At 43.1% G+C, this 24,901-nt stretch overlaps 1 protein-coding gene across 1 annotated transcript in view; it reads right to left on the bottom strand.

Annotated features, from left to right (window-relative positions):
- The window catches only part of LOC141141106 (vomeronasal type-2 receptor 26-like), a 46,353-nt gene that overhangs the window by 14,016 nt on the left and 7,436 nt on the right, over nucleotides 1-24,901 (bottom strand). Inside the window, exons 3-7 of the mRNA XM_073628815.1 lie at nucleotides 23,781-23,877; nucleotides 16,923-17,162; nucleotides 12,667-12,839; nucleotides 8,907-9,198; nucleotides 7,901-8,266 (exon numbers count right to left, since the gene is read on the bottom strand). Coding sequence (XP_073484916.1) covers nucleotides 7,901-8,266; nucleotides 8,907-9,198; nucleotides 12,667-12,839; nucleotides 16,923-17,162; nucleotides 23,781-23,877 — 1,168 coding nt within the window. The remainder of the gene's footprint in view (nucleotides 1-7,900; nucleotides 8,267-8,906; nucleotides 9,199-12,666; nucleotides 12,840-16,922; nucleotides 17,163-23,780; nucleotides 23,878-24,901) is intronic.

Below are 24,901 nucleotides of genomic sequence, written 5' to 3'. Positions count from 1 at the left end.
TCAAACAATGTTTACAGCCCTAAAATAGCAATAACAATGAACTATACCTGTATGCTTTGTATCAACAGGGATGGGCATACAGTACATAACCAGGAATTGTTCCTGTTTGTTGTCCTGCTTATTAGCCCAGTAAATGGGCATTCTTAATTTGGCAGATTTTCCTCCCGTTAATTTAAGTATGGTTTGGCATCTGAACAACCCTCCATCCGAATCAATGGCAGTTCATTCCTAGTAAAATCAGCTCATTCTTATTGTCAACAGGAAAATACTGTATACATTTTGTTAATTTTTTTTTCATATATCTAAAGGTTCATGTACATGTGTATTGCTTATTGGCTGCATTTATTTTTATATGAGTCAAAAAACAAATTAAAAAAATAACTAAGCAGCAGCTTGAAGCGACTCAAAGCAAGACAAATGCCTCGTTTCCACTGAGCGGATCGGTTCAGGTCGGTACAGTTTGGAAGGCCTAGAATGGTCCAGTCTATTCAGGTGAGCATTTCCACTGCAAGTCGGACCAAAAGGGGCCCTACAGGGTTTAGAAAAAATGCCTAGCGTGATGTCATATTAGTGCGACAAGAAATGTGAGAAACAACAACAATGGAGGTCATCCAGCAGCTCATCTTTTCTCTAGTTGCCTTTTGGCTCTTTATATTTAAAAAACATGCCGCACTGTATGAGAGAAGGTTGTGAGCGGCAATGAGAAACACAGCAGAAAAGAAAACTTCTAGCTTAGATATGTAGCCGGGAGCTGAAGTACACCTTTGTGCGGCAAAGACAAAGATGGCAGCGCTATAGGGTAAGCAACTGACCCACCTACCTGACACACACACACACTGACCCACCTACCTGACACACACACACACACAGACCCACCTACCTGACACACACACACAGACCCACCTACCTGACACACACACACACACTGACCCACCTACCTGACACACACACACAGACCCACCTACCTGACACACACACACAGACCCACCTACCTGACACACACACACACACACTGACCCACCTACCTGACACACACACACACTGACCCACCTACCTGACACACACTGACCCACCTACCTGACACACACACACACACTGACCCACCTACCTGACACACACAAACACACACTGACCCACCTACCTGACACACACACACACACACACTGACCCACCTACCTGGCACACACACACACTGACCCACCTACCTGACACACACACACACAGACCCACCTACCTGACACACACACACACACACACTGACCCACCTATCTGACACACACACACACTGACCCACCTACCTGACACACACACACACACACAGACCCACCTACCTGACACACACACACACTGACCCACCTACCTGACACACACACACACTGACCCACCTACCTGACACACACACACACACACACTGACCCACCTACCTGACACACACACACTGACCCACCTACCTGACACACACACACTTAGCCACCTACCTGACACACACACACACACACACTGACCCACCTACCTGACACACACACACACACACAGTGACCCACCTACCTGACACACACACACTGACCCACCTAACTGACACACACGCACACTGACCCACCTACCTGACACACACACACACACACACTGACCCACCTACGTGAAACACACACACACACACACACACTGACCCAACTACCTGACACACTTACCAAGAATAATGAAAAATGTATATGTTGTATGAATATGTTGTATTTTTTGTGATCTGTTACCATCTGTGTTTTTTTTTAAGATGCTTCTCCTTTTGTCAAAGCAGCGTGGCTGACCAGTCATTTGGGCTCTTCCCCGCGCCAATGAGTGGTGGGATATGACCGTCCCGGGATTCACACACACACAGTGGGTGCACAATTTCAGAATGTCTGAGGAAACCATCTCATACCTTTGTGCAAAGCTACATCCAGTGATGGAGAAGCAAAACACCAACTTTAGAGCCAGTTTGCCTGTGAGGAAAAGAGTTGCCATTGCACTGTGAATACCGAAGTATAGGTCACCTTTTTTGGTGTCAGTAAATCATCAGTGTGCCGGTATGTGCAGGACTTCTGTAAGGCTGTCTGCACATTGCTAACTCCTGAAATTGTTCATTTTCCGGACAGGGAAAAGCTTAAAGACATGGCTGACTACTTTGGGGAACAGATGGGGCCTTCCACAGTGTGTTGGTGCTATTGATGGCTCAAACATACCAATAATAGCACCACAAGAATACCACACTGACTACATCAACAGAAAAGGCTGGCATTCCATTATCCTCCAGGGAGCAGTGGATGGAAAAGGACTGTTCTGGAATGTGAATGTAGGAAAGCCTGGGAGTTTGCATGATGCTCGGGTTCTAAGATTGTCCACATTTTGGGATTGAGTTGGCCAGGGAGGCCTGTACCCTGTTTGCACTAAGAACATTTGTGGGGTGAATGTTGGCTATTATGTGCTCTGGACTCTGCCTACCCTTTACAAAATTGGCTCCTGAAACCATTTCCTGGCAATGGCCGCCTGACACCAGAACAGCAAACCTACAACAAGAAAACATCCAGGGCACAGGTCATAGTGGAAAATGCTTTCGGAAGACTTAAGGGTAGATGGCGGTGTCTTATGAAGAGGAATGACAGTGACATTAAACTTGCCAAATCCATGGTGATTACTTGCTGTGCTCTTCACAATCTTTGTGAAAGTCATGGAGGAGATTTCCACCAGGATTGGAATACATCTTCAGAAGAGCCAGTACTAGTAATAGCAGCACAGGATATGGAAGAAGAGTGCAGTGAAATAAGTCAGGCTCTGATGCGGCACCTCAACGTTTAATTTCTTACCATTCGTTTTTAAAAGTTTTAATAAAGTATTGCTATTTTTAATAAAGTGTTACACTAAATCAGACATACTCTAAAAAGTCTCTCATGTTTTTTATTTCACAAAAAAATAATCTTTCAATATATTCTTAAAGTCAAAATGTGAAAAATATATAAAAAAAATAAGCTTTTTTTACAAAAACCTAACTAAAATTTTTTTAACAAAATGTGTACAAGTGTACATGTCCTGTGCTGCATGAAAGGCAATACTGTCTGGGTGGTGACCTGGGATCACGACTGGCTCCAAGCACTTGAACAAGCTGACCCAGGACACCAAGGAGTCCAGAGCTCCCTCCCTGCCTTGGTTTGCTGGCCTATGACTGTAAATGGCGTCCATGGCATCATACCACCTCCAAGTACTCCGGCTGTTTCCACTACGGCTGTTGTTGTCCTTAATTTTTTTATTTTGGCCTTTAAGCTTCTTCAGCTTTGCTCTACACTGACCCGACGTGCGTTCAAATCCCTCGGCTGCCATCCGCTGAGAAATATCTTTATACACCTTTTAATTTCTTACTGATCCATCAAGCTCACTCTGAATAACGCTATTACCAATTATACTTAAGAAAGTAGATAGTTCATGAGATGACAAAAGCCTCCTGTTGTTTGCGGGTATCCTTCTCTTTTATATGGGCTGAACAACGACATGGTGTTTGTTTGTTCTTTGACATCAGCATTGAGGTTTTTCTGTCAGCCAATCAGTGGAATGTATCGTGTGACGCCAGTAGCTCCGCCCTAACCAAACTGTTCCATTTTCTATGGCCCTACATCTGAAGCAGGACCCTGAATGGAGCGGTATGGTTTCGGTTGTATGGTCCGCTTTCATAATGGAAACACTCAAAATAGCATACCGTACCGAACCGACCCGAACCGATCCACTCAATGGAAACGAGGCAAAAGTAAACCAAAGCAAATCTCTGGATTGAAGCTGAATATTGTAGCAAAAACTAGTTTTATTTGTTTATATTTCTTTTGGCTATTCCTTTTTATCTTATTTTTGGCTGGAGTTATCCTTTTAAAGAGGAATAAATTGGTTTGTTGGATTTGTTAAGAAACAATAATCAGCTTCTTCAAAGGGTTCTGCTGTCCTAAACATAATTCTGCTAGAAAGTGTTATGTTCCTATTGGCTTTCTTCAACTAATATGACTGATTTTCTTTTTTTTGTCTCAGGATAACAACAATTTCCTATGGAATGTTAACACCAACTCTAACCTTATTAATTCTACTTTTCCACAATATTTTCTCAGCCCGGATGGAGAAATTCTGCCAAGATCCATTTGTCATAAAGGTCCTGCCAACTCGATTTAAAATTATAGAACCATTGTTTAAGGTCTTCCAGTTCACAATTTTGAATGTTGTGATTAATTCCCCATTTTCATGAAAAAGGAGATCTCCCTTTAAGCTTCTCAGATTTTTGACCCAATAGTGAAGCTAATAAATGAAAAAAGAGACACTTGATACAGTTCTGGTGCTTCCGCAGAAAGCAGCCTGTGACTGGCTATTGTGGAAGGACAAGAAATTTACGAGGCTACAAAATAATTACAGAGACTTATCTAATCCAATAAATAATCTAATATTTTTTAATTAAAAGTATAAAATACACAACAAATGTAATCATTGTATATGTATGCAAAATGTTGGAAATTGGATATGGCTCATGACTTTGCTTTGTTGTTTAATCTCATTTGATTTATGACAACCTAAAGAGAGCAATAAGAAAGATCCCCACCAAAAATAAGCACAGTCACGATACCCTTCTTTCTTGAGGTAAAGATCTCCTCAATAGGAGTAGTACCTGTGCTTCTCCAATCTTCTGAAGATAAACATCAACTATGTGCTTTCTTCTCTAAGACATTTTTCCTGGCGGAGAAAAATTACACTGTCTATGGTCAGGAACTCCTTGCAATCTAACTTTTAGAAGAATAGTGCCACCGCCTGGAAAGCTCTCCACATTACATAGCCATTTTAACTGATCACAAAAATCTGCTGTATTTGCAGAATGCCAGATGAATCCAAGACGAGCCTACTCTTCATTCTGATGTTCAAGAATATGTTAAAGTTCAAGTCCTCTACTCAAGCCACTGCTCGTCTTTGTGCCCTTACCTGATTCTAATGAACCTTGGTCTAACGTAGTCATGGACATTTTCATGAATCTTCCACCTGTAGCCATTGGTTGCTACTAGTAACAAACATCCACCAAATCACCCTGCTGCCAGACCCCCATCTATCACTTCTGAGACAATGAGCAGTCATTTGTGTGGCTTTGCTTTGTTTATTGAGGGACACAACTTGGTTGGGGTAAAGGAAGATATGGGATGCCCATAGCACTTATTGACTTGCCATCACATTTATGGAGCATTGATTAATAAATTCAGCCCTGAAAACGATGCACTTCTCCCATTCACAGTCTTTTCCCCTGTATCACCACTGCAGACGATTGCTCCTCCTCCTCTGCACTGGCTCTTGCAGAGTATCACACTCTTGAACTTCTCTTCTCCTATACAAATCCTGTACTGCAAACTGTTAGATTCCTGTCACTTCACTTCCAGTAAGACAAAAAGGGATCACTCTGAATAATCCCAGCTTACTGATTGTAAAGTCATTACTGTCACAAAGTCTCTGAATGGTGTTGCTTGGGCAAATCACTAAGCCAGAGGTATACAGTACCTCTCCCCAGCGGCTCGGTGATTGTTAGTAGATACACAGTCTCTTGGATGATATTACCTGAGTGCTCTACTAGGCCAGAGATATGCGGTACCTCTCCCTGATGGCCTAGCAATTTGGCAGCACATGGCAATATACGGACTACTGCTCCCAGCCAGTCCAAACTGCAATTACTGTGCTCCCCGGCCGCAGCAATCTGCACTACTCTCCACTGTCTTCCTCTTGTTCCAGTTCTCCACTGTAGTATGCACACTGACCTTCTCGTGCCCCAAGTCCATGGTAACTCAGAAGTTCTCTGTTCCTCCCCCGTGTTCGGCGCGTCCCCCACCTGGGGACGCCCTGCTGCAGTTGCCTAAAACTCCATTCTCCTTTCTCCAGCCTGCCAGAATCCACCCCAGCAGCATGTGACCTCAGCTTATAAGGGAGGCCAGACCGCTGTCAATAACGAGTAGGGATTGGTCAGAGCTCCTCACATGAGCTGCCTTCCACTCCAACCTCAGGTCCAACCTCTGTTCCAGAACAATCTTCCTGAAAGCAGAGGAGGCGCCTTAGAGTCAAAGCACAGGTGATCACACCCACTGCTACTCTAATCACTCCCAGCCCTAAATCAAAACATACAGGCCTAGCCTAGAGCACAGGCCTGTCTAAATTTGCCTTATTTTTATATTAGCTTATTATAGCAGCTACCTAAAGGTAGAGGGTGCTACACACCTTCAAAAAAACAATGCTGGAATATGAGTTGTCATTGAATGATTTTCCAAGATGGCTCATTTAATTTTTTTACTCCTGGCCTTCACTCTATTCCTGACTTGATTTCCATCTTTGTCTGTGACCTCTTCTGCCCCCATAGGGTTCCATCGCACTCTCTGAGTCCGAAAAATGTAACTATAGTCATTTTTGGAAGGCCTTCTACAAGTCTCTCAATATTGCTTTTGGATTTTGCTTCTTCATACCTCTGTCAATCATGTGGGGAAACAAAGGGGGTTATTCAGGAATTGTATGTTTACTTATGATCTTTAGTTTCTGCTCATCCTAATGACTAAGCCTCCTCTCTATATACTGCCAAAATGTAAAAAAGGCTAAGACCAAACTCTCAACTGTAACATGTAGTGACATGTCATGTGACATGTTTTACATTGTTTGGCTCTTTTTTTTTATGAAGTTGATAGTGTTAGTTAAATTTTTTTCAAAGTACATGCAGTACTGATGGATTTTATATATATAGTGCCTGGCTCTTCCAGCGCTCAATTATGGTCTGTCACTAATACACCAAACAATTGTCCAAAACTAACCTAATTAAGCCTTTTTTGGGGCGGTGCAAACTAACCATATTGGGTTACTGCTGCTGGTAGTAAGCTATAAAATAATATAAAAGCAAACTAGATTATTGTGTGGGCTGCAACATTGTACAAAACCATCACTGGCCAATGTCATGCAGCTGACCATAGGTCAAGTACAAGACTTTGGCCAATGATAGTTGTTTTCAATTATGTGATGTTCAACGGAGCAGTTCCCACCAAATGTCTGAAAACTTTGGATTTTGACTCAATGTTCAAACAGCCAACATTCTAAGCTCATCCCTAGAAGAGACCTTCCAAGATCATTCCAACTATTTATATCTTTCCCCAGGTTGCACCACTTGCAATAAACCACCTAGTGGTTAGACAGTAAGACAAAAGTATTCATAACTCCGATTATCATCTTCGCACATTATTGTGTGAATTTGTTAGAAAAAAAGAATATTTGAAGGATGATCTAGAATTGTTTGAAAAAAATAATATTAATATATTAAGATAAAATCTAATATATTATCTATAATTGATCTACTATCTATAGCTACACAGAATATAGATACTGTACATCATATGCTAAGTACTTAATTTTCATAATACAGTCAGTGCTTACCTGATGTGGGTAGTTATGTGTCCAGGTTATTTTATCTTGAATCCGTCTACCTGGAGACAGATACACATTGTGTAGAGCATGAGCCAATGAATAAACTGCTCTATAAACTCGATCAGTTACACCCGGACTATTAAAACTAATGAATTTAGTGACACGTTCAGTGCCGGAGCAGTTGTAAAGATTTAACTTATATATTCTACTATAAAATTTATTACATGGCTCATTTATTCCTGAACAGTGTACATATAGCAGCCATATGTGTTGCAGTAATGAGTCTTGAGGATGGTTCACAACCTGAAAACTGTCAAAGAAACTCTTCATATCATGGAACAGGGAGATTATAAAATTCTACAGCCAAACTCCCTTCAAGGGCTTCTCTGTAATTTTCCACAAGAAATGTTTTAGAGGCAAATACTGGTCCAAAAACAAATGTCTTATCACAGATCACATGCCTTACTTCTTTTAAAAGATCAGCCATAAATGAAGAAAAGGTCCCACAAAGAATTATAACCTGAGCAGATGACTTTCTAATGATCTCAATGCTATTTCTAAAAATTTTCTCTGTAACACTCATAATGTCTGGCTTTATCTTTATCATGTAGGCAACACAAATACTCTTCATGGTTAGATATTGGGTCAGAAGTTGGGTTTCCTCATTACCACTGTCATCATCAGAAGATATAACTCCAATCCATGTCCAGCCAAGGTATTGGAGAAGACCCGATAATATGAAAAAAATGGCCTGGTTACTTTGAACCGTCCGGAAAAATGTTGGGTAGGTGTTTCTGTTACTGAGAATATCACTGGTTGCACCATAACTGACCTATAATATAGAGTTATTGGATTTTTTTGAAAATGTACCCATATACTGTAGCAACCTAACACTTGACATTTTTCCTCAAATCAATTAGATTTTTGCATAATTACACTTTAGGAGAGTGTCACCATGCCAAAATAGGACACTGCCATGGAAGTGACCCTGTCCCTGCAAAGACTATCTCCTAAGCCCTGTGAACTGCCCTTACTGGTGCTCCCACAAAGCCACTTTCTCCTCAACAGCTGGCACTGAAACCAGAAATCTTGGAGATCCATTAAATCATAGGCATTACTCCCCCATCCTTGTAACAGTGGATGGGCCAAGTGATTGACTGCTATGCCTGGGCACTGTCTCACATTGGTTAGCCTGTGCTCCACCCTTCTTAGTATACATTGTTCCCAGTTATCTGATTACAGCATACTTTCCCCCTATTTGATGAGGAGTGTTCTGAAGTCTTAAAACATTTCCTGTTCTAAAAGGCATGCTGGTCCTCTATAGATTCAGTTCAATGAGTGAGCATATTCACTCTAAGACAGGAAATGTGTTACTGGCAGGATCACCAGGTAAAAATATTGGCGTAAAAATAAAAAGATGGGCTTTAGAGATTAAAGGTAAAACCAGAGTTGCAGAGATACTATTTCCATACCTGTGTGTATCTATACAAAGCCAGTATATGTGCAATGTTCACTGTGGTTACAGAGTTTTGGTCCCCAATAAAACCAGCTAAGTTGCCATGTTTCCTACAGGAATAATTTGGCACCGTTTGTCCTGGTCCAGATAAGATCTGTAAGACACTTTTCACAGCTTTCCTATTATTAGCACACGAATCATACATATGATATCCCAGAGTTATATTTGGTAAAATTGTTGGGTCTTTATTAATTTCATCGATGGCAAAACGGATAGTCAGAAAATACCGGTAATATGGAGGCATGGGCCTGATGGAGTAAAAAAAAGTTTTAGTGAAAAAAATAATTTTAATTAGAATTTTTTTTTTAATAGATTTGAAAAACAATGTTTTATTTAATATACAGTATATCAGATTCCATGAGAAATCAATGGAGAAAACTGATAGATGAAGATTAATGATAGGTGAATCTGCCCAGGTTTGATTCTCAAAGGGTTTGTGAACCTTAACTTAACCACTTGGCGTCCATGCTATAGCCGAATGGTGGCTACAGCACGGACCTGAATTTCCGGGAGGCTGTCAATAGACATTCTCCCCTTTTCTCGCTTCCCGCGCGCCCCATGCAAGGCGTGCTGCGCGCGCTGTGATCACCGAATCACTGAGACTCGGGTGATCACAGAACCGAGTAAGGGGCCGATCCCGACCCCTTACCACGTGATCAGCTGTCAGCCAATGACAGCTGATCACGTGATGTAAACAAAAGCTTGGTAATCATTTTTTTTCTCCTCACCAGCTTATGAGGCACATCTGCCTGTGCCCACAATTACCGCCTGCCAGTGCCAACTGCCAGTGCCACCTGCCAGTGCCCACCAGTGCCACCTATCAATGCCCATGAGTGCCACCTATCAATGCCCACCAGTGGTGCCAATCAGTGCCCCATCAGTGCCACCTAGCAGTGCTGCCCATCAGTGTAACCCATAAGTGCTGATCAGTGCCCAACATTGCCACCCATCATTGCCCATCACTGCCACCTATCAGTACCCATCACTGCCACCTATCAGTGCCACCTATTAGTGCCACTTCTCAGGGTCCACCAGTGCCACCTATCAATGCCCTTCAGTGCCACCCATCAGTGCCATCTCTCAGTGTCACTTCTCAGTGCCCACCAGTGCCACCTATCAGTGTCCACCCTTGTAGCCTTATCGGTGCCCATCAATGCAGCCCATCAGTGCAGCCCATCGGTGCCTATCAGTGCAGCCCATCGGTGCCCATCAGTGCAGGCTATAAGTGCCCATCAGTGCAGCCTCATCAGCGTACATCAATGAAGGAGAAAAATTACCTGTTTGCAAAATTTTATAACAAAATATAAAAAAATATAATTTTTTTTTTTTTTAAATAGTATTTTTTTCATTTTTTTAACAAAAAATAAAAACCGCAGAGATGATCAAATACCACCAAAAGAAAGCTCTATTTGTGGGGAAAAAATGATACAAATTTCATTTGGGTACAGTGTTGTATGACCGCGCAATTGTCATTCAAAGTGCATCAGCGCTGAAAGCTGAAAATTGGTCTGGGCAAGAGGGGGGTTTAAGTGCCCAGTAAGCAAGTGGTTAAAGATGAATCTTTTTAAAGTCTATTTCAATTCATCTTGAATAGTTTTTGTCTAGTAGCTTGCTGTGTCTATTCCTGTTTTCACTGTCCTGCTGCTGGACAATTTCTATCAGGCTCTCATTAATAACGGAAAGACTGCAGATTATGTAGGAGTGTAAAACTGGCCAGCAGCAGGACAATTTTAATGAATCAGATGATATGTGGGTTTGTTGTCGGAATGTGCGATCGTGTGTACAGGGTATAAGTCACTATTTTTTGGAACCCACATATCATTGGCTATCGTTGGACATTTATTCGTTATACTCTTCCATCTCTCATGGGGTGGGCCTCAAAGCAGCACCATATCTTTTGAATGAGGACCCCACCTTCTTAATCAGAGACGGGTCAATTTCATTCTGGAAGCCTTAGAATATTTCCCTACTTACAATTATTTTGAGTTAGATGGGGAGTTCTACCTACAGACTCATGGACCAGTCATGGGAGCAAATTTTGATCTGAGTTATGCCAACCTTACCATGGGTCTGTAGGAACAACAATATATCTGGACCAACAATCCTTATGGTGCACATATTATCATCTATGGTTGCTGCATTGACAATGTTGTAATCATATGGGATGGCCTCCTACATCCATAGACTCTTTTGTAGTGCACTGTAATATTAACAACATGGGCTTCTCTTTTACATTCGTACAATATGCCAAAAAACTAGCCCCACTTCCTGATGACACGTGCTGGAACATGAAATGCATAGAAGCTAGGTCTGACAAGCACTCCACGTCACTTCCGCTGGGGGGTTGCCTAATGCATAGTATACACCGCTGGTCAGATAGCGCTGTCTGAACGGACTTCCACCGCACTTGGTGTTCCCGATATAATGATGCACTCCCCTGCTGGAAAAATTGTAAGTGACAATTTTTAACAATAAACAAGCGTTACTACACTATATCTGCCTTCCTTGGTTCTTTTTGGCGGAGCTTGATTTGCAGATGTGGGAGATTGCAGCGGAGGATAGACACTAAGGATTTGATCTGGTTGGTCCCGGGTTCATTCGACCAAGTTCACCACACATGTAAACAATCGATTGGAAGGAGATCTTTGAATGGTTTTCAGGAATTGAGGAGTTACTTTATGTCTTATCGTCACTTGTTGGCCAGAGCCATCTGGTGACCGCATTTTGTTGTCACTTTGGGTGAAAAGTCACAAATATTATTTGAAACACAGATTTTATTTTTCACATGATGTTGGAGCGGAATCATCTAAAAAGATTTCTTGAGCTGCTTTGAACTTTTCATGATGTATTTGTTTGAGCAATCAAAAAACATATCAATCAAATTTTTCTGTAACATGTGTGCACATGTTTGAAGTGAAGCAATTCACTAATACACGTCTATACACGATAACAAATGCATACCGGTATATATTATTTGCTTAGATCACTTTTTGCACTTATAGTGATTGTTTTGGGAGTGCCCTTTATCACATAATTTTTTCCTCATTAGTTTTTAAATAATAATCTATCTAATAATCTAATTTCAGGTGCAGCAACCCCTCTCTCCTTTTTGTTTTACCATTGGCGCCAGTATCCATTTATATATTATTCATTATTAATTAGTAAACAATCCAATATGAAAAAACCCCACCAGGCGCATACGCGGTAGCGTCCAACATGGCCGCATAGACCGGGAGCTCCACTCCGGCCTAACGACCCCCAGCACAGCTGCCTGAGCCCTCGTTCCGGTCCGGCAAAAACATCAGCCGACCGGGGACTCTACAAGCACCAGACTGATGAACACGGGCTCGGCCCGGAGGAATTTAACCCCTGAACTCGAGCAAGCAGCGGCGCGGCCTGGCCATTCCAAAATGGTGGCCGCGACGAGACACAGCCAGTGCTGCAGAGTCCATAGTCGACCAGGACCAGGTTGCTCCCCTGGCCTCCCAGTTGACAGATGCCGCAGTGAGTACTCCACAACAGGGGGCCCCCTCATCCGCTTCAACTGAATCCCTGATTGGGAGAACATTGGGAGGGTTCGTCCTCACCCCACAGCAAGATCTGCTGTACAGTCCAGACCCATGGGATACAGATGTCAGGGATCCCTCTCTCTCCCCCCACAGATTTCCCCTCCATGATGGCAGCCTTCTCTCAAATGCTGACAAGAGGCCTCTCACACGCTGCTGCCCAAATCACAGCCTCCATACATGCGGATCTGCAGCAGATAGGCTCCAGAATTGAGGCGATAGAGCAGAAATCGGATCAAGCAGCACTGAGAATAAATCAGAATACTGACAGAATACAGGAGCTCCAGGACCAACTTGAGGTAGCCACCTCCAAAATGGATGACCTTGAGAACAGATCAAGACGTTATAATTTCCGAATCAGGGGTCTCCCTGAATCCGTTAAAGATATTCACTTAGTGGTCCAGGACTTCATCAAAACCCTAATACCTAACATTCCAGTACACCACACGGAACTTGACAGAGCCCACAGAGCATTACAACCACCTCGCTCCGACAGGCTTCCAAGGGACATTATAGTGAAACCACACTTCTATGCGGGTTAAAGAAGAAGTGATGAAGCTATCCCGATCGACCGAGAAACTGTCAATCATGAGTCATCATATTCAAATTTTTGCAGATCTTTCTCCTTACACGGTGCAAAAGCGAAGGGTGCTGAAACCGCTGCTCCTTGCCCTGACAGGCAAAGATATCACCTACAGATGGGCCTTCCCGCTTTGCCTACACTTCTCCTACCGCAACAAACCGTACAGCTTCTCCACTTTTCCTGAGGGCGAGCGACTCCTACTACAACTGAGGGCTGATCTCCCAGGAACTGCCATCACTCTCCGCCAACAGAGGAGCGCCTTCCACCAAACGACCTTCGCCGACTAGCCTCCTGTCCCAGGTGTGGCAGAAACAACATCCCAAAAGATTGCGAGAGTCCTTTCCACCATGAGATTGTGCCTGCATTGTCAACTCCTCTCTACACTACTGACTTCCTTTGGAACTGAGTTTGAGGCCTAACTTCCACCATGGAAATGACGTTTTGTTTAGCTCGAGTGCACCTCGGGATTGGCCCCTAGTTCCTCAGGGGGTTTCCTGTTTCCAACAATTGACTCTTTCTGCAATATCCAAGTTATCCGGGTTCCCTGTTTTTATTTAGTTACTTACACGCTGTCTATTCATAGCAGATAGCCCTTACCTACTGGCTATTCTACTATGTTAATCAGTTATCTAACTTTCCTTGCTCGTTTCATCCACAAACATTATGCCCTGTCCCCTGGTTCCATACTGTTGATACGTCACCTTTTTGGCTCTAGAGCCTGGGGAACAGTGGAATCTCTCCTGGGGGGGACCTCCCTCTCCTAAATGGATCATTTGACTCCTCCCATGATAGCAACACTACTGTGGACGCCTGTCTCGCCCTTCCTCATGGCAGGTGACAGGCGCCAACATCGCGCCAGTCACCCCTAAATATTTCTTGCTACGATGGAGCATGTTGTCTAGTGGGGGAGAGTGGGAGGGATCAAATGGTCGTAAATGTGTTCTAATTCTCTGTCAACAGGGCTCAGACTTTACGATATTTATAATGTTATAGTTGACCTCTCAAGCTGGGGTAACTGGAGTGGTCATAGTGCGCCTCCCTTTGACCCCGATAGGAGAACTTCTTTTTTTTTCCTCTGTTGGAGCCAGACTTACACGTCCTCTTTGGGATGTCTCGGGTTTCCTTCTGGTAAAGGACTAGGCAGGGATGGGTCCCTCCCTGGCCCTGGTGGGGTTGGGATGTTATTGTATACTGTATTCTCTAACGCATCTTCTCTCTCTTTCTTCTGTTTCATGTCTCGCTATGCTCTCCCTTCCCTCTTCTCTCCTTCCTCCCTCTCCCCACCCCCTCCCTCGGTTACAGGGTCTCACTGTATCTCCTCCTTTTTGGTACTCAGGACTAGAACGGAACGATGCCCGGGTCATCTCCTATCTGTCAGGGAAAGCTTCAGTGACCGGTAAGATAATCTTCCGCAAAGCACTCTACCACCATTCGCACCATGTCTGACTCCCCACAAACAGATCCAAAACTTTGGATCTTCTCACACAAAGTGCGGGGTCTCAACTCTCCCGTAAAAAGACGAAAAATAATGCAACAACTACACACATTGAAAGCAGATGTAGCTCTGCTTCAGGAGACACACTTCCCAGCCTCCTATAATCCCACGTTCCTACACAAAGGCTTCACTCACTTCCACTTAGCAAATGCAGATAACAAAACGAGAGGGGTGGCGGTCTGTTTTTCAAACAAAACACGCTTCTCATACACCATTAAGGACCCTGAAGGTCGATACATTTTAGTTACTGGCACAATCAACGGGGAGTCATACACGTTTGTTTCATACTATGCCCTAAACACACATCAAGATACATTCTTCACAAACCTCCTTAAGACCCTGAAGCCTCATTTCCTGGGCACGGTGATACTGGGGGGGCGACTCCAACACTCCATTTGATCTCTCCTTAAACAAGTCCAACCCCTTACATCCAAAAGCTAAAAGGCCACCCAGACGTAGCCTTCATGTGGCACAAACCATTCAATCTCATGGCCTAGTCGATATCTGGGGGGAAATGAACCCCCGAACCAAGGACTATACGCACTATTCCGCCCCACACAATACACACTCTAGGATAGATCATATCTTCGTCCCATCACTACTGATCCCAAGGGTAGTAACCTCCAAAATCTGGGGGTAAGGGGACCCTTCAAATGGCGTCTTAATGAAGCACTTCTGAGCAATCCTGCTCACTGTTCATTATTAGAAAAAGCTTTGACTGAATACTTCATGGAAAATGACACCGGGTCGATCTCGCCAGGCTCCCTATGGGCGGCACATAAAGCTGTGATGAGAGGGAAACTCATCCAACTTTCATCCCGACTTAGATGGGAAAGTAGGGCAGAAATACAGCAGCTAATGGAAGAATTCTGTCTGCTCAGTAAACGCCATAAAAGCAACCCCACCCCGGACAGCTTGGCAAAGCTCGACTCGGCTAAAGTTAGTTTAAACCTCTCTCTCACCACCTCAGCCGAAAAACATCTCAGATGGACAGGGGCATGTTTTTACTACCAAAAGGACAGGATAGTCTCTAAACTGGCTGCTAAACTAAGCCTGAGGACACGTACCTTAGTCTACCCCAAAATTTGCTCCAAAACGGGCACATTAACACAAAATCCTATAGGAATCATGGACTTCCTTCATGACCTCTACTCACGATTATATGAAAGCTTACCCCACACGTGCTCCAAGGCCAGGGACACGTTCCTCCAAGACCTCAATTTACCCCATCTACAGAGATCACATCAGGAACTACAGTACTAGACAAACCCTTCTCCACAGATGAAATAACAGAAGTTATTAAACTGAAACTAGCCTCAGCCCCGGGGCCGGACGGCTTCTCGGTCTGCTATTATTTATATAAGAAATTTGGCTCCCAACTGGTGCCTTACAGTACATGGCTCGGTTCTTTAACTCTCCCGGGGATGGAGCCCCCCTGTCTTTTTTTTTTTTTTTTTTTATTAACAAAAAGTTTAATACAAAACACGCATACCAATGCAGGCATATTCCTTTCCCTTTTTTTATACATCCAGTTTATAAATAGGTAACTAATAAACACTGCATAGGTTAGCTATAAATACATAATACTTTAGTTTTACCCCCTTTATTTACTCTATTCCCCACCCCTTCCCTCTATCGAATTATATCTACCCACCCCCCTCCCACCCAAAACCCACCCCGAAGTTCCCTCCCCCCACCCAATCCAGTTAATAGGCTTGACAGGGAGGGTTTCCCAACCGAGTAGTAGGTTTCCTCAGTCCGAGTCCCCCCCCCTATTCCTCCTTGTTCACCCATACACCTCTATTTAAGTCAAGGTTTAGGTTCCTCAATTTCTCAAAGGGAGAAGCCCAGACTTTCTAACCATGGTCTCCATAATTTTATGAATTTACCATAACAACCCCTTCTAATGTACGTTGTCTTTTCTGTCCATACCATCTTATTTATCACTTCAATCCACTCTTCCGGGGTTGGAGGAGTAGCAGAGAGCCAGCACTGGGCTATCAGTTTCCTAGCCTGGTAGAGGCATCTCCGCACCGCGGTATTGGTACTGGTATCCAGTATGTGCTCCCCAATTAGGCCAAGGATGCATAACCTGTCTTCCAAGGCTATTTTCATTTTCCACCTTGTTCCTATGATTTTTACTATCTCCCCCCAGTACCTTGCTAGTTTTGGGCATCGCCACATCATATGGATAAGGTCTCCTGTATCCTGACACCTGGGACATTTATCATCTTGTCTGCTACCAAATTTATATAATCTTTTTGGGGTGTAGTAAGCTCTATGCAGCAGGAGGAGATGTGAGGCTTGCTGCGACGGAGAGACAGATACCAGCGGGCCATACTCCAGAATCTTCTTCCACTGGAGGTCTGTAATCTCCCCCACATCTGCCTCCCATCTCGCCCTGACTCCCATAGCCTCCTGTGGGGCGAGCATCTTTTCAGCCAGTTGTCCATACACCTTTGCTATCTGGCCCTTAGTGCTGTTTGATCTAACAATGCTTTCAAGGAGGGGGACCTTACACCATACAAGCGGGCAGTTCTTAAACTGGCTGTCCAGGGCATGTCTAACCTGTAAATAACAGTAGAATGTTTTTTTTGGGATACCATATATGCTCCTAAGCTCTGTAAAAGATTTTAATATATTATTATTATTTGCGTATAGCTGTGTCAGCCTATTTATACCATAATGTTCCAAAACCCTATTCCTTTCCAAGGCCGCCAATTCATACAAGAATTTATTGTATCATATGGGTGAAAATTCGGTGAACCCTTCATATTCCATAATCCGCTTAATCATCAGCCAAACTTTGTTAACTAATCTGCTTGTTGGGGGGCCGTCCTGTAGTGACCCAGCCTCCAGTGCCTCTGTCAAGGATTTGTGCAAGCAGTCCTGTAGCATAATTTTACCACTAGAATCCTTCCAATCCTGTGTCTCGCATCCCCCTATGTGCTGCAATTGAGCGGCAAGAAAATAGTTATATGGTTGGGGCAGTGATGCAAATTCCGCTTTTATATCAGTAATACCCATACCAGGGAAGGATATAAGCGAGGTTGGTAATTACCACCCTATCTCATTAAATAATAACGACCTGAAAATTATGACAAAAATCCTAGCAAACAGATGTCCAGCTTAATAGCTAGCTATATTCATAGGGATCAGGTGGGCTTCATCCCGGGGAGACAGGGACCGGACCAAATCCTTAGAGCTTTTGACCTAATCTCCCTTCTAAGATCCCAATGGGATGGGGGACCTCATCAGGAAGGCTACCTATTATCATTAGACGAACAGAAGGCCTTTGACTCCGTATCATGGCCCTATCTATTTGATATACTGGAACGTTGGGGGTTCGGAGCCAAGTTTCTTAGAATAATACATACCCTTTACTCTAACCCTAGGTCCCAGATACCCTTAATGGGTCACTACTCTGAGTCCTTTGACATCCATAAAGGAACCAGACAGGGTTGCCCTCTATCGCCATTGATTTTCGCAATAGCGATCAAAACATTAGCCATAGCTATAAGAACGAGTACGAGCATTAAAGGAATTCAATGCGGCCAAGGTGAACATAAGTGTTCCCTCTTCGCCGATGACATGTTACTATTCCTGACCTCTCCACTAATCTCCACCCCCAACGTGTTCCGATTATTCCGATTACCGATTACATTTCTGGTCTCCAGGTCAACATAACTAAATCAGTAGCCCTAAACATCTCCGTACAAACAAAACTAATAGACCAACTCAAACAACACTTTACCTTCACATGGGCAGGTGATGCAATCCCCTACCTGGGTATCAAACTGACCAAATGCATTGACAACCTATATGTCGCCAACTTTCCCAACATGTTCCGCTCATTAGAGGCAGACCTAACAAAATGGTCAAAAGAAAGATTATCCTGGCTAGGCAGACTGAACACAGTAAAAATGACTTTATTACCATGTCTACTATACCTCTTCCGCTCCCTCCCCATCCCCATTAAAAAATCTATCTTGACTAAACTACAATCTAAGATTATCAGCTTTGTCTGGGGAGACCGAGGTCACTGGTTTTTGAGAGATATCCTACTCCGACTTAAAACCCAGGGCGGATTGGGATTTCCAAACCTATGGCTCTATTATCAGGCAGCACAATTGGCACAATTTTCCACAATTTATTCTAAGAACCACAGGCCTGACTGGGTCTCTCTAGAGAGGCAGGCAGTTCCCCATCATACGCTCGGTTTCTTGGTCTGGAGAATGCCAAAACACAGACCTATCATTCTAGCTCCCACATTGTCTCACTCCTTATCATTATGTGATAAGTTACACAAACACCCACAACTGATTTCTCCTCTGAGACCCCTTGCACACTTATTCCATAATCCCAATTTTCCCCCGGGGATGAATATACACGCGTTTCACTGGTGGCTGAACAAAGGACTTTTCAGAATAGGCCATTTCTTTACACCTAATGGCCCTATCTCACTGGGCCACTGCCTGAGCAAATTAGAAATGGCAGATTCTGAGAGGTTCAGACTTTCACAAATAAGGCACTACCTCCACACACTTTGGACTGACAAGTTGAACATCCCCAAAGCTACTATATACAAACAATACTGCTCTGACATAGGTCCCGAAAAGGGTGGGATCTCCATTATTTACACTTCCCTGGCAAATAGAACGGACACCACGACATACGCCCGATCCTGGGAGGCAGATCTGGACATCCAGTTGGACTCTGACAAGTGGTTTCAAGCCTTCCGTAGATCATCTAAAGGTATCTTAAACATCGCATTGATCAAAGCTAACATTAAAGTACTCACTTAATGGTATTATGTTCCTGACAGACTTTCCAGGATGTTTCCAGATACCTCACCCCTATGTTACAGGGGTTGTGGGCATACAGGTACGATGCTCCATATATGGTGGACTTGTCCCCGTATAAGAAGCTACTGGAACAAATTCCTCCATTTACTTCAAAAGGTCACTGGGACCCAAATTCCTCAAGACCCTCTGTATATCCTCCTGAACCACAGGGTGGATACGTGTATGCGGACATGCAGATAGCCTAAAAGTACCAATTTAACAATATGTCCAGTTTGCCAAATTCCCTGTGAATGTTTATTTAAGCTGTATTGCTGCAACGGACCAATTGACTTTCTGTCGATACATAAACTGTGAACTGAGCTTTGTTTGTCTGCCTTACATCTACTGAAATCATTAGCCTACATGTCAATATTAATACCGAGACATGTAATATACTCATTCTTTAATTATGGTTAGAGTCTGCTATAAGATACATCGTGAAGCTAGATAAGCTATGTCATACGTTTCATTGTCATAAATGTCATAATATACCCATAACAGCTTGTATTATGTATGTTGTTCTTAGCCCCTGAAAGAGTTACAAAAAGAACCAGCCCCCCCTTTTTTGTTCATCTACAAATAGATCATTCATATAAAGTATCTGTAAGTACAATTACTTGCAACTATGCACTATACCTGTTGTTCTCTACTTACCTTCCTATACATATGACTTATAAATACTATTGTATGCTCCCCTTTCTATGTTACTAAATCTTTAATAGATTTTTGAAGTATGTTAGTTGTTACTTAATTGTCAAATACGTTAATGCTTCCTTGCTTGCCTCTCCCGGGCCCCCCCCGGGTGCATCTGCCACTAGCGGTTGCCCGGCATGGAAAAGCCACCCAGCATTCCTAGCTGGGCGGCATTTCAGGAGGTTACTAGGGCAACATAACAACTATGCCTACTGCCTCCATATTGCCACTCCGGCGGACATGCGCAGTCCGCCGGTGAGGCATTCCGTGCCGGTGGGACGGGTGTGCGTGACGCCGCCCCAACGTAACTGCGTTCGCGCATGCGCAGTAGGGGCGGTGCCGCGCATCCCCGTCTCAGGGAGCAATAGTGAGGCTCTCCAGCTGACGAGTATCACCAGTCAGCTGAGCGCAATTATTGCGCCGGCTGATTGGAACTCGTCCTATATATAGACTGGCCCCACTCATTCCCAGCTCAGGCGCTGTACCTGCCGGATGCTGGGATGTGTGGCTGGCCAATTGTGGATACTGTCTGAGTCAAGGTAAAAGAATCCTTCCTCCTTACTATCTAAACTTTGGATTTTCCCTTCTACTCCACAAACCTGGGCATTACTTGTGAAACACTCTCTCTGCTTGCCACTATTTCTATTGTGCTTGCTATCTTTAAAATTTAAAATGCAACACCTGAGCCATTACTCTAGGAACCTGTGATCTCTCATTCACATAGATATGTATATGTGTATATATAGGTATATGCGTGTATATATGTATAAAAAATTCTTTGTCATCACGCCTTAAACATACATTGTATTGGTTAATGTGATGGGAGCCTACAGTATAAAATAAATATAATCCTCATGAACCTACTTTCTCTATCTATAATAGCATATTAGGACTGTTTCACAACAATTATTTTTCCAAAGTATACCAGATCTAGGATCACTAATGTATTTAATCTTACACACTAATTAAAAATAAAAAATTACTACTGCTCTCTCTGTTAAGTGAGAACCCATCACTCATTTAAATTATGTGGATTTTTATCTATAGGACTGTTCCTCCACGCTCCAGTATACCGCTGTGGCTTGCATGCATCCGTGGAAGGCAGGGGTAGGTGAAGCTATATATACATAACAAAAACAAACCCCCCCCCCGTCCTTCCCCCCTCTTTGGGGAAGTAATATACATGTGATAAGAGTACCCAGAGAACAGCATTCCCCATTTACAAACACTAAAGCAAGCGCCACTTCTTCTGCAAGCACTCCTTGCTCCTTGTTCTAATTGTCATCATCCTTTTGCATAGAAATCAGCGACAACACAGCAGGTAGGTGATCAATGGATCATTTAACCTACAAATGACTATTGGCATATAGATATATATGGCAATTGATCATTTATATCTCTTTAATCAATTTAGATGAATTTTTCTTTTCAACTATGCCCTTGAAGAAGGACTGAAATAGAATGCACCCCGAAACGCGTCGGTCTTGAAAAGAACCCCACCATCTAAGTGTTATCTACTAACAGAAATAGATACAGAATTTTCTTGAATCATGTTTATTATATAATATGTTTTCGTTGTTTGCAAATGTTTGCACTGTTTTTAATATGAGAACTCTTTAAATAAATATAAATATTGTTTTATTCTATATATGAATGTGTACTTTCTCACTCTATATAACTCTTTGTGCAAGTGCCGGAAAAATCCAATCAGGGGAACCCTCTTTCTTTGAACCACAGGGTGCACAACACTTCTAGGAACACACAGCAACTTATCTTTTTCATGTGCTTGGGAGCCAAGATTACTCTAGCTAAAGCCTGGAACCAACAGTATCAACCTTGGCTGCCAAACAAAAAAGAACAGACGGTTGCAAAACTACGGGATACGGTACAGCGATTTTAATGGGTCTGGGAACCATGGGCCACACATATTAAGATCCCGCTGTACCCAGGCCATCTACATACATGAAGGACTAGCCAGAGAGACCACACACCCTACCCCTCTTCCCCATCCTCTACTCTCCCTCTTACTTTCCCCTCTTTTTCTCTTCACTCCTCCTTATGATACTTTCCAACAGATTTGGGCTTGACATATCGCAGGCGTATCACTTTAATCCTCATGGAATGATACAAGGTCCATGCCAGACTCCCTAGAGTAGGGAACAGATAACCAAGCTTGGCCTGGTCCCTGACAAAGGAGACCCTTTCGCCCAACCCCGGGGATGCGGTGACCGGGGAAACAGCCGGGTCGCACATGCCCTGGGGGAGAGAGGATAGAAGGGTGAGCCATTGGACGGGGCCCACGAGCTCTCTCACTCCACAGTGAGCACCCATAGGGGTGAGGTGATTATCTTGGGGATCCGGGTTCGAGGCCACCCTAGCTGCATTGGTTACAATGGGACCAATATCTACAATTAAACAATCAGTTAGCATATCAACTGGGGCAGTGACCATGCGGGCCTAGAGTTCATCATTTTCATCTGATATAAGCTCTCGTTCATATTCAGAGGAGCCATCTAGATTTTCTACATCAAATATTCGCTAGAAACTGAACGATTCTAGAGGCCACAGGCTCCGCATGGGACCACCAGTCCTGATGACAAAGGTGTTTTTTTCTTTGCTTCTCCCTTTTTTTTCTTTCTTTTCTTCTGTACACAATATAGTTTGATATCCTATCCAAACTGTTATCATTGCTAAGATACACAATGGTCGGCTATCTCAGTGATCCTTGAATTGTTTTAAAGTTCAATATTTGCTTTAATACTTTGAGAGCTGTCATTTACATGCATAGTACTCTTGTCTGGCTATGTGGGCCTGCAAGAGAATACTTTATCTGAAATGTTACTGTCATGATTATTATTATTATACAGGATTTATAAAGCGCCAACAGTTTGCGCAGCGCTTTACAAAATTAGGGCAGACAGTACACTTACAATACAAATCAATACAGGAGGGATCAGAGGGCCCTGCTCGTTAGAGCTTGTAATATAAAACTTCAATAAACATATTGGAAAAGAAAAGAACTCCACCACTTCAAAAATTAAAACTGACAACGTTGTCATGGCAGGTCTAGCAGCTGTTCACACCACGCTCACATACACACACACACACACACACACACACACACAAAAAACACCTTGCTGTGTCCGGCCCCCCAGCCCCCTCGTTTTACTTACCTGAGTCCCGAATTTACATGGGCGCGATCACATGTCGCTCTCTCCACGGCTTCTCGGCTCTTCATTGGATAGATTGATAGCAGCGCAGCCATTGGCTCCCGCTGCTGTCAATCAAATCCAATAAAGCGGGCGCCGGGGGGTGGGGCCGAGTCATACACTCGGCGGCTATGGATGCCGAATGTATGACACGGAAGCGCGCCCTTAAGGTAACCCCCTCGGGAGAGAGCTTCCCAGAGGGGGTTATCTATTGCGGGGAGGAGCCGAGAGAGCCGCCGTGGGACCCCAGAAGAGGAGGATCGGGGCCACTCTGTGCAAAACGAACTGCACAGTGGAGGTAAGTATAACATGTTTGTTATTTTTTTTTTTTATTAAACAGGAACCTTTACAACCACTTTAAGTATATTTTTCATATTCCAGTCTTTCAATAGATTCCCGTTCACTATGATGGACATATCATGGGCACAGCACCCCGTTACTGTAATGTTGGATCTCCATAACCTTTCCTTAGCTCCCAGGTTGTGTGTGGTATATAGGAGAAGTTCCCGATGTATTAATACAGGGTCATATTCCAGACTGGAATATGGAAATATGACTTTATGTTATTAAATTGAATATTCTGTATACTTCTTTCACCCATATTCTCTTGTGGAACTGTGTGTGTGTGTGTGTATATATATATATATATATATACATATATATATATATATATATATATATATATATATATATATATATATATATATATATAGTAAAAAAAAAAAAAAAAAGACGGGATACATGCTCTGATGCAATCCATTTACTGAAAAGTCTTGAAAATACAAACTTGTAATTCCAAAATGCTACTGCACAGTTACGAGCATCACTGCTCTTCATCAGGCTGGTCAGTCTGTGTGTAACATACTACCAGACAACATCATACCTTTATATATATATACAGTGCCTTGAAAAAGTATTCATAACCCTCAAAATTTTCCACATTTTGTCATGTCATGTTACAACCAAAAACGTAAATGTATTTTATTGGGATTTTATGTAATAGACCAACACAAAGTGGCACATAATTGTAAAGTGGAAGGAAAATGATAAATGGTTTTCAATTTTTTTTTTACAAATAAATATCTGAAAAGTGTGGTGTGCATTTGTACGAAGCCCCCTTTACTCTGATACCCCTAACTAAAATCTAGTGGAACCAATTGCCTTCAGAAGTCACCTTATTAGTAAACAGAGTCCACCTGTGTGTAATTTAATCTCAGTATAAATACAGCTGTTCTGTGATTCCCTCAGAGGTTTGTTAGAGAACCTTATTGTACAAACAGCATCATGAAGGCCAATGAACACACCAGACAGATTAGGGATAAGGTCGTGGAGAAGTTTAAAGCAGGATCAGGTTATAAAAAAATATCCCAAGCTTTGAACATCTCATGGAGAACTGTTCAATCCATCATTCGAAAATGGAAAGAGTATGGCACAACTGCAAACCTACGAAGACATGGCTGTCCACCTAAACTGACAGGCCAGGCAAAAAGAGCATTAAACCAGAGAAGCAGCCAAGAGGCCCGTGGTAACTCTGGAGGAGCTGAAGAGATCCACATCTGTC

This window comes from Aquarana catesbeiana, linkage group LG04, assembly GCF_042186555.1.
Source record: "Aquarana catesbeiana isolate 2022-GZ linkage group LG04, ASM4218655v1, whole genome shotgun sequence".
In the NCBI taxonomy this organism is placed as follows: Eukaryota; Metazoa; Chordata; class Amphibia; order Anura; family Ranidae; genus Aquarana; species Aquarana catesbeiana.
This window is presented reverse-complemented; position numbering and strand designations above follow the sequence as displayed.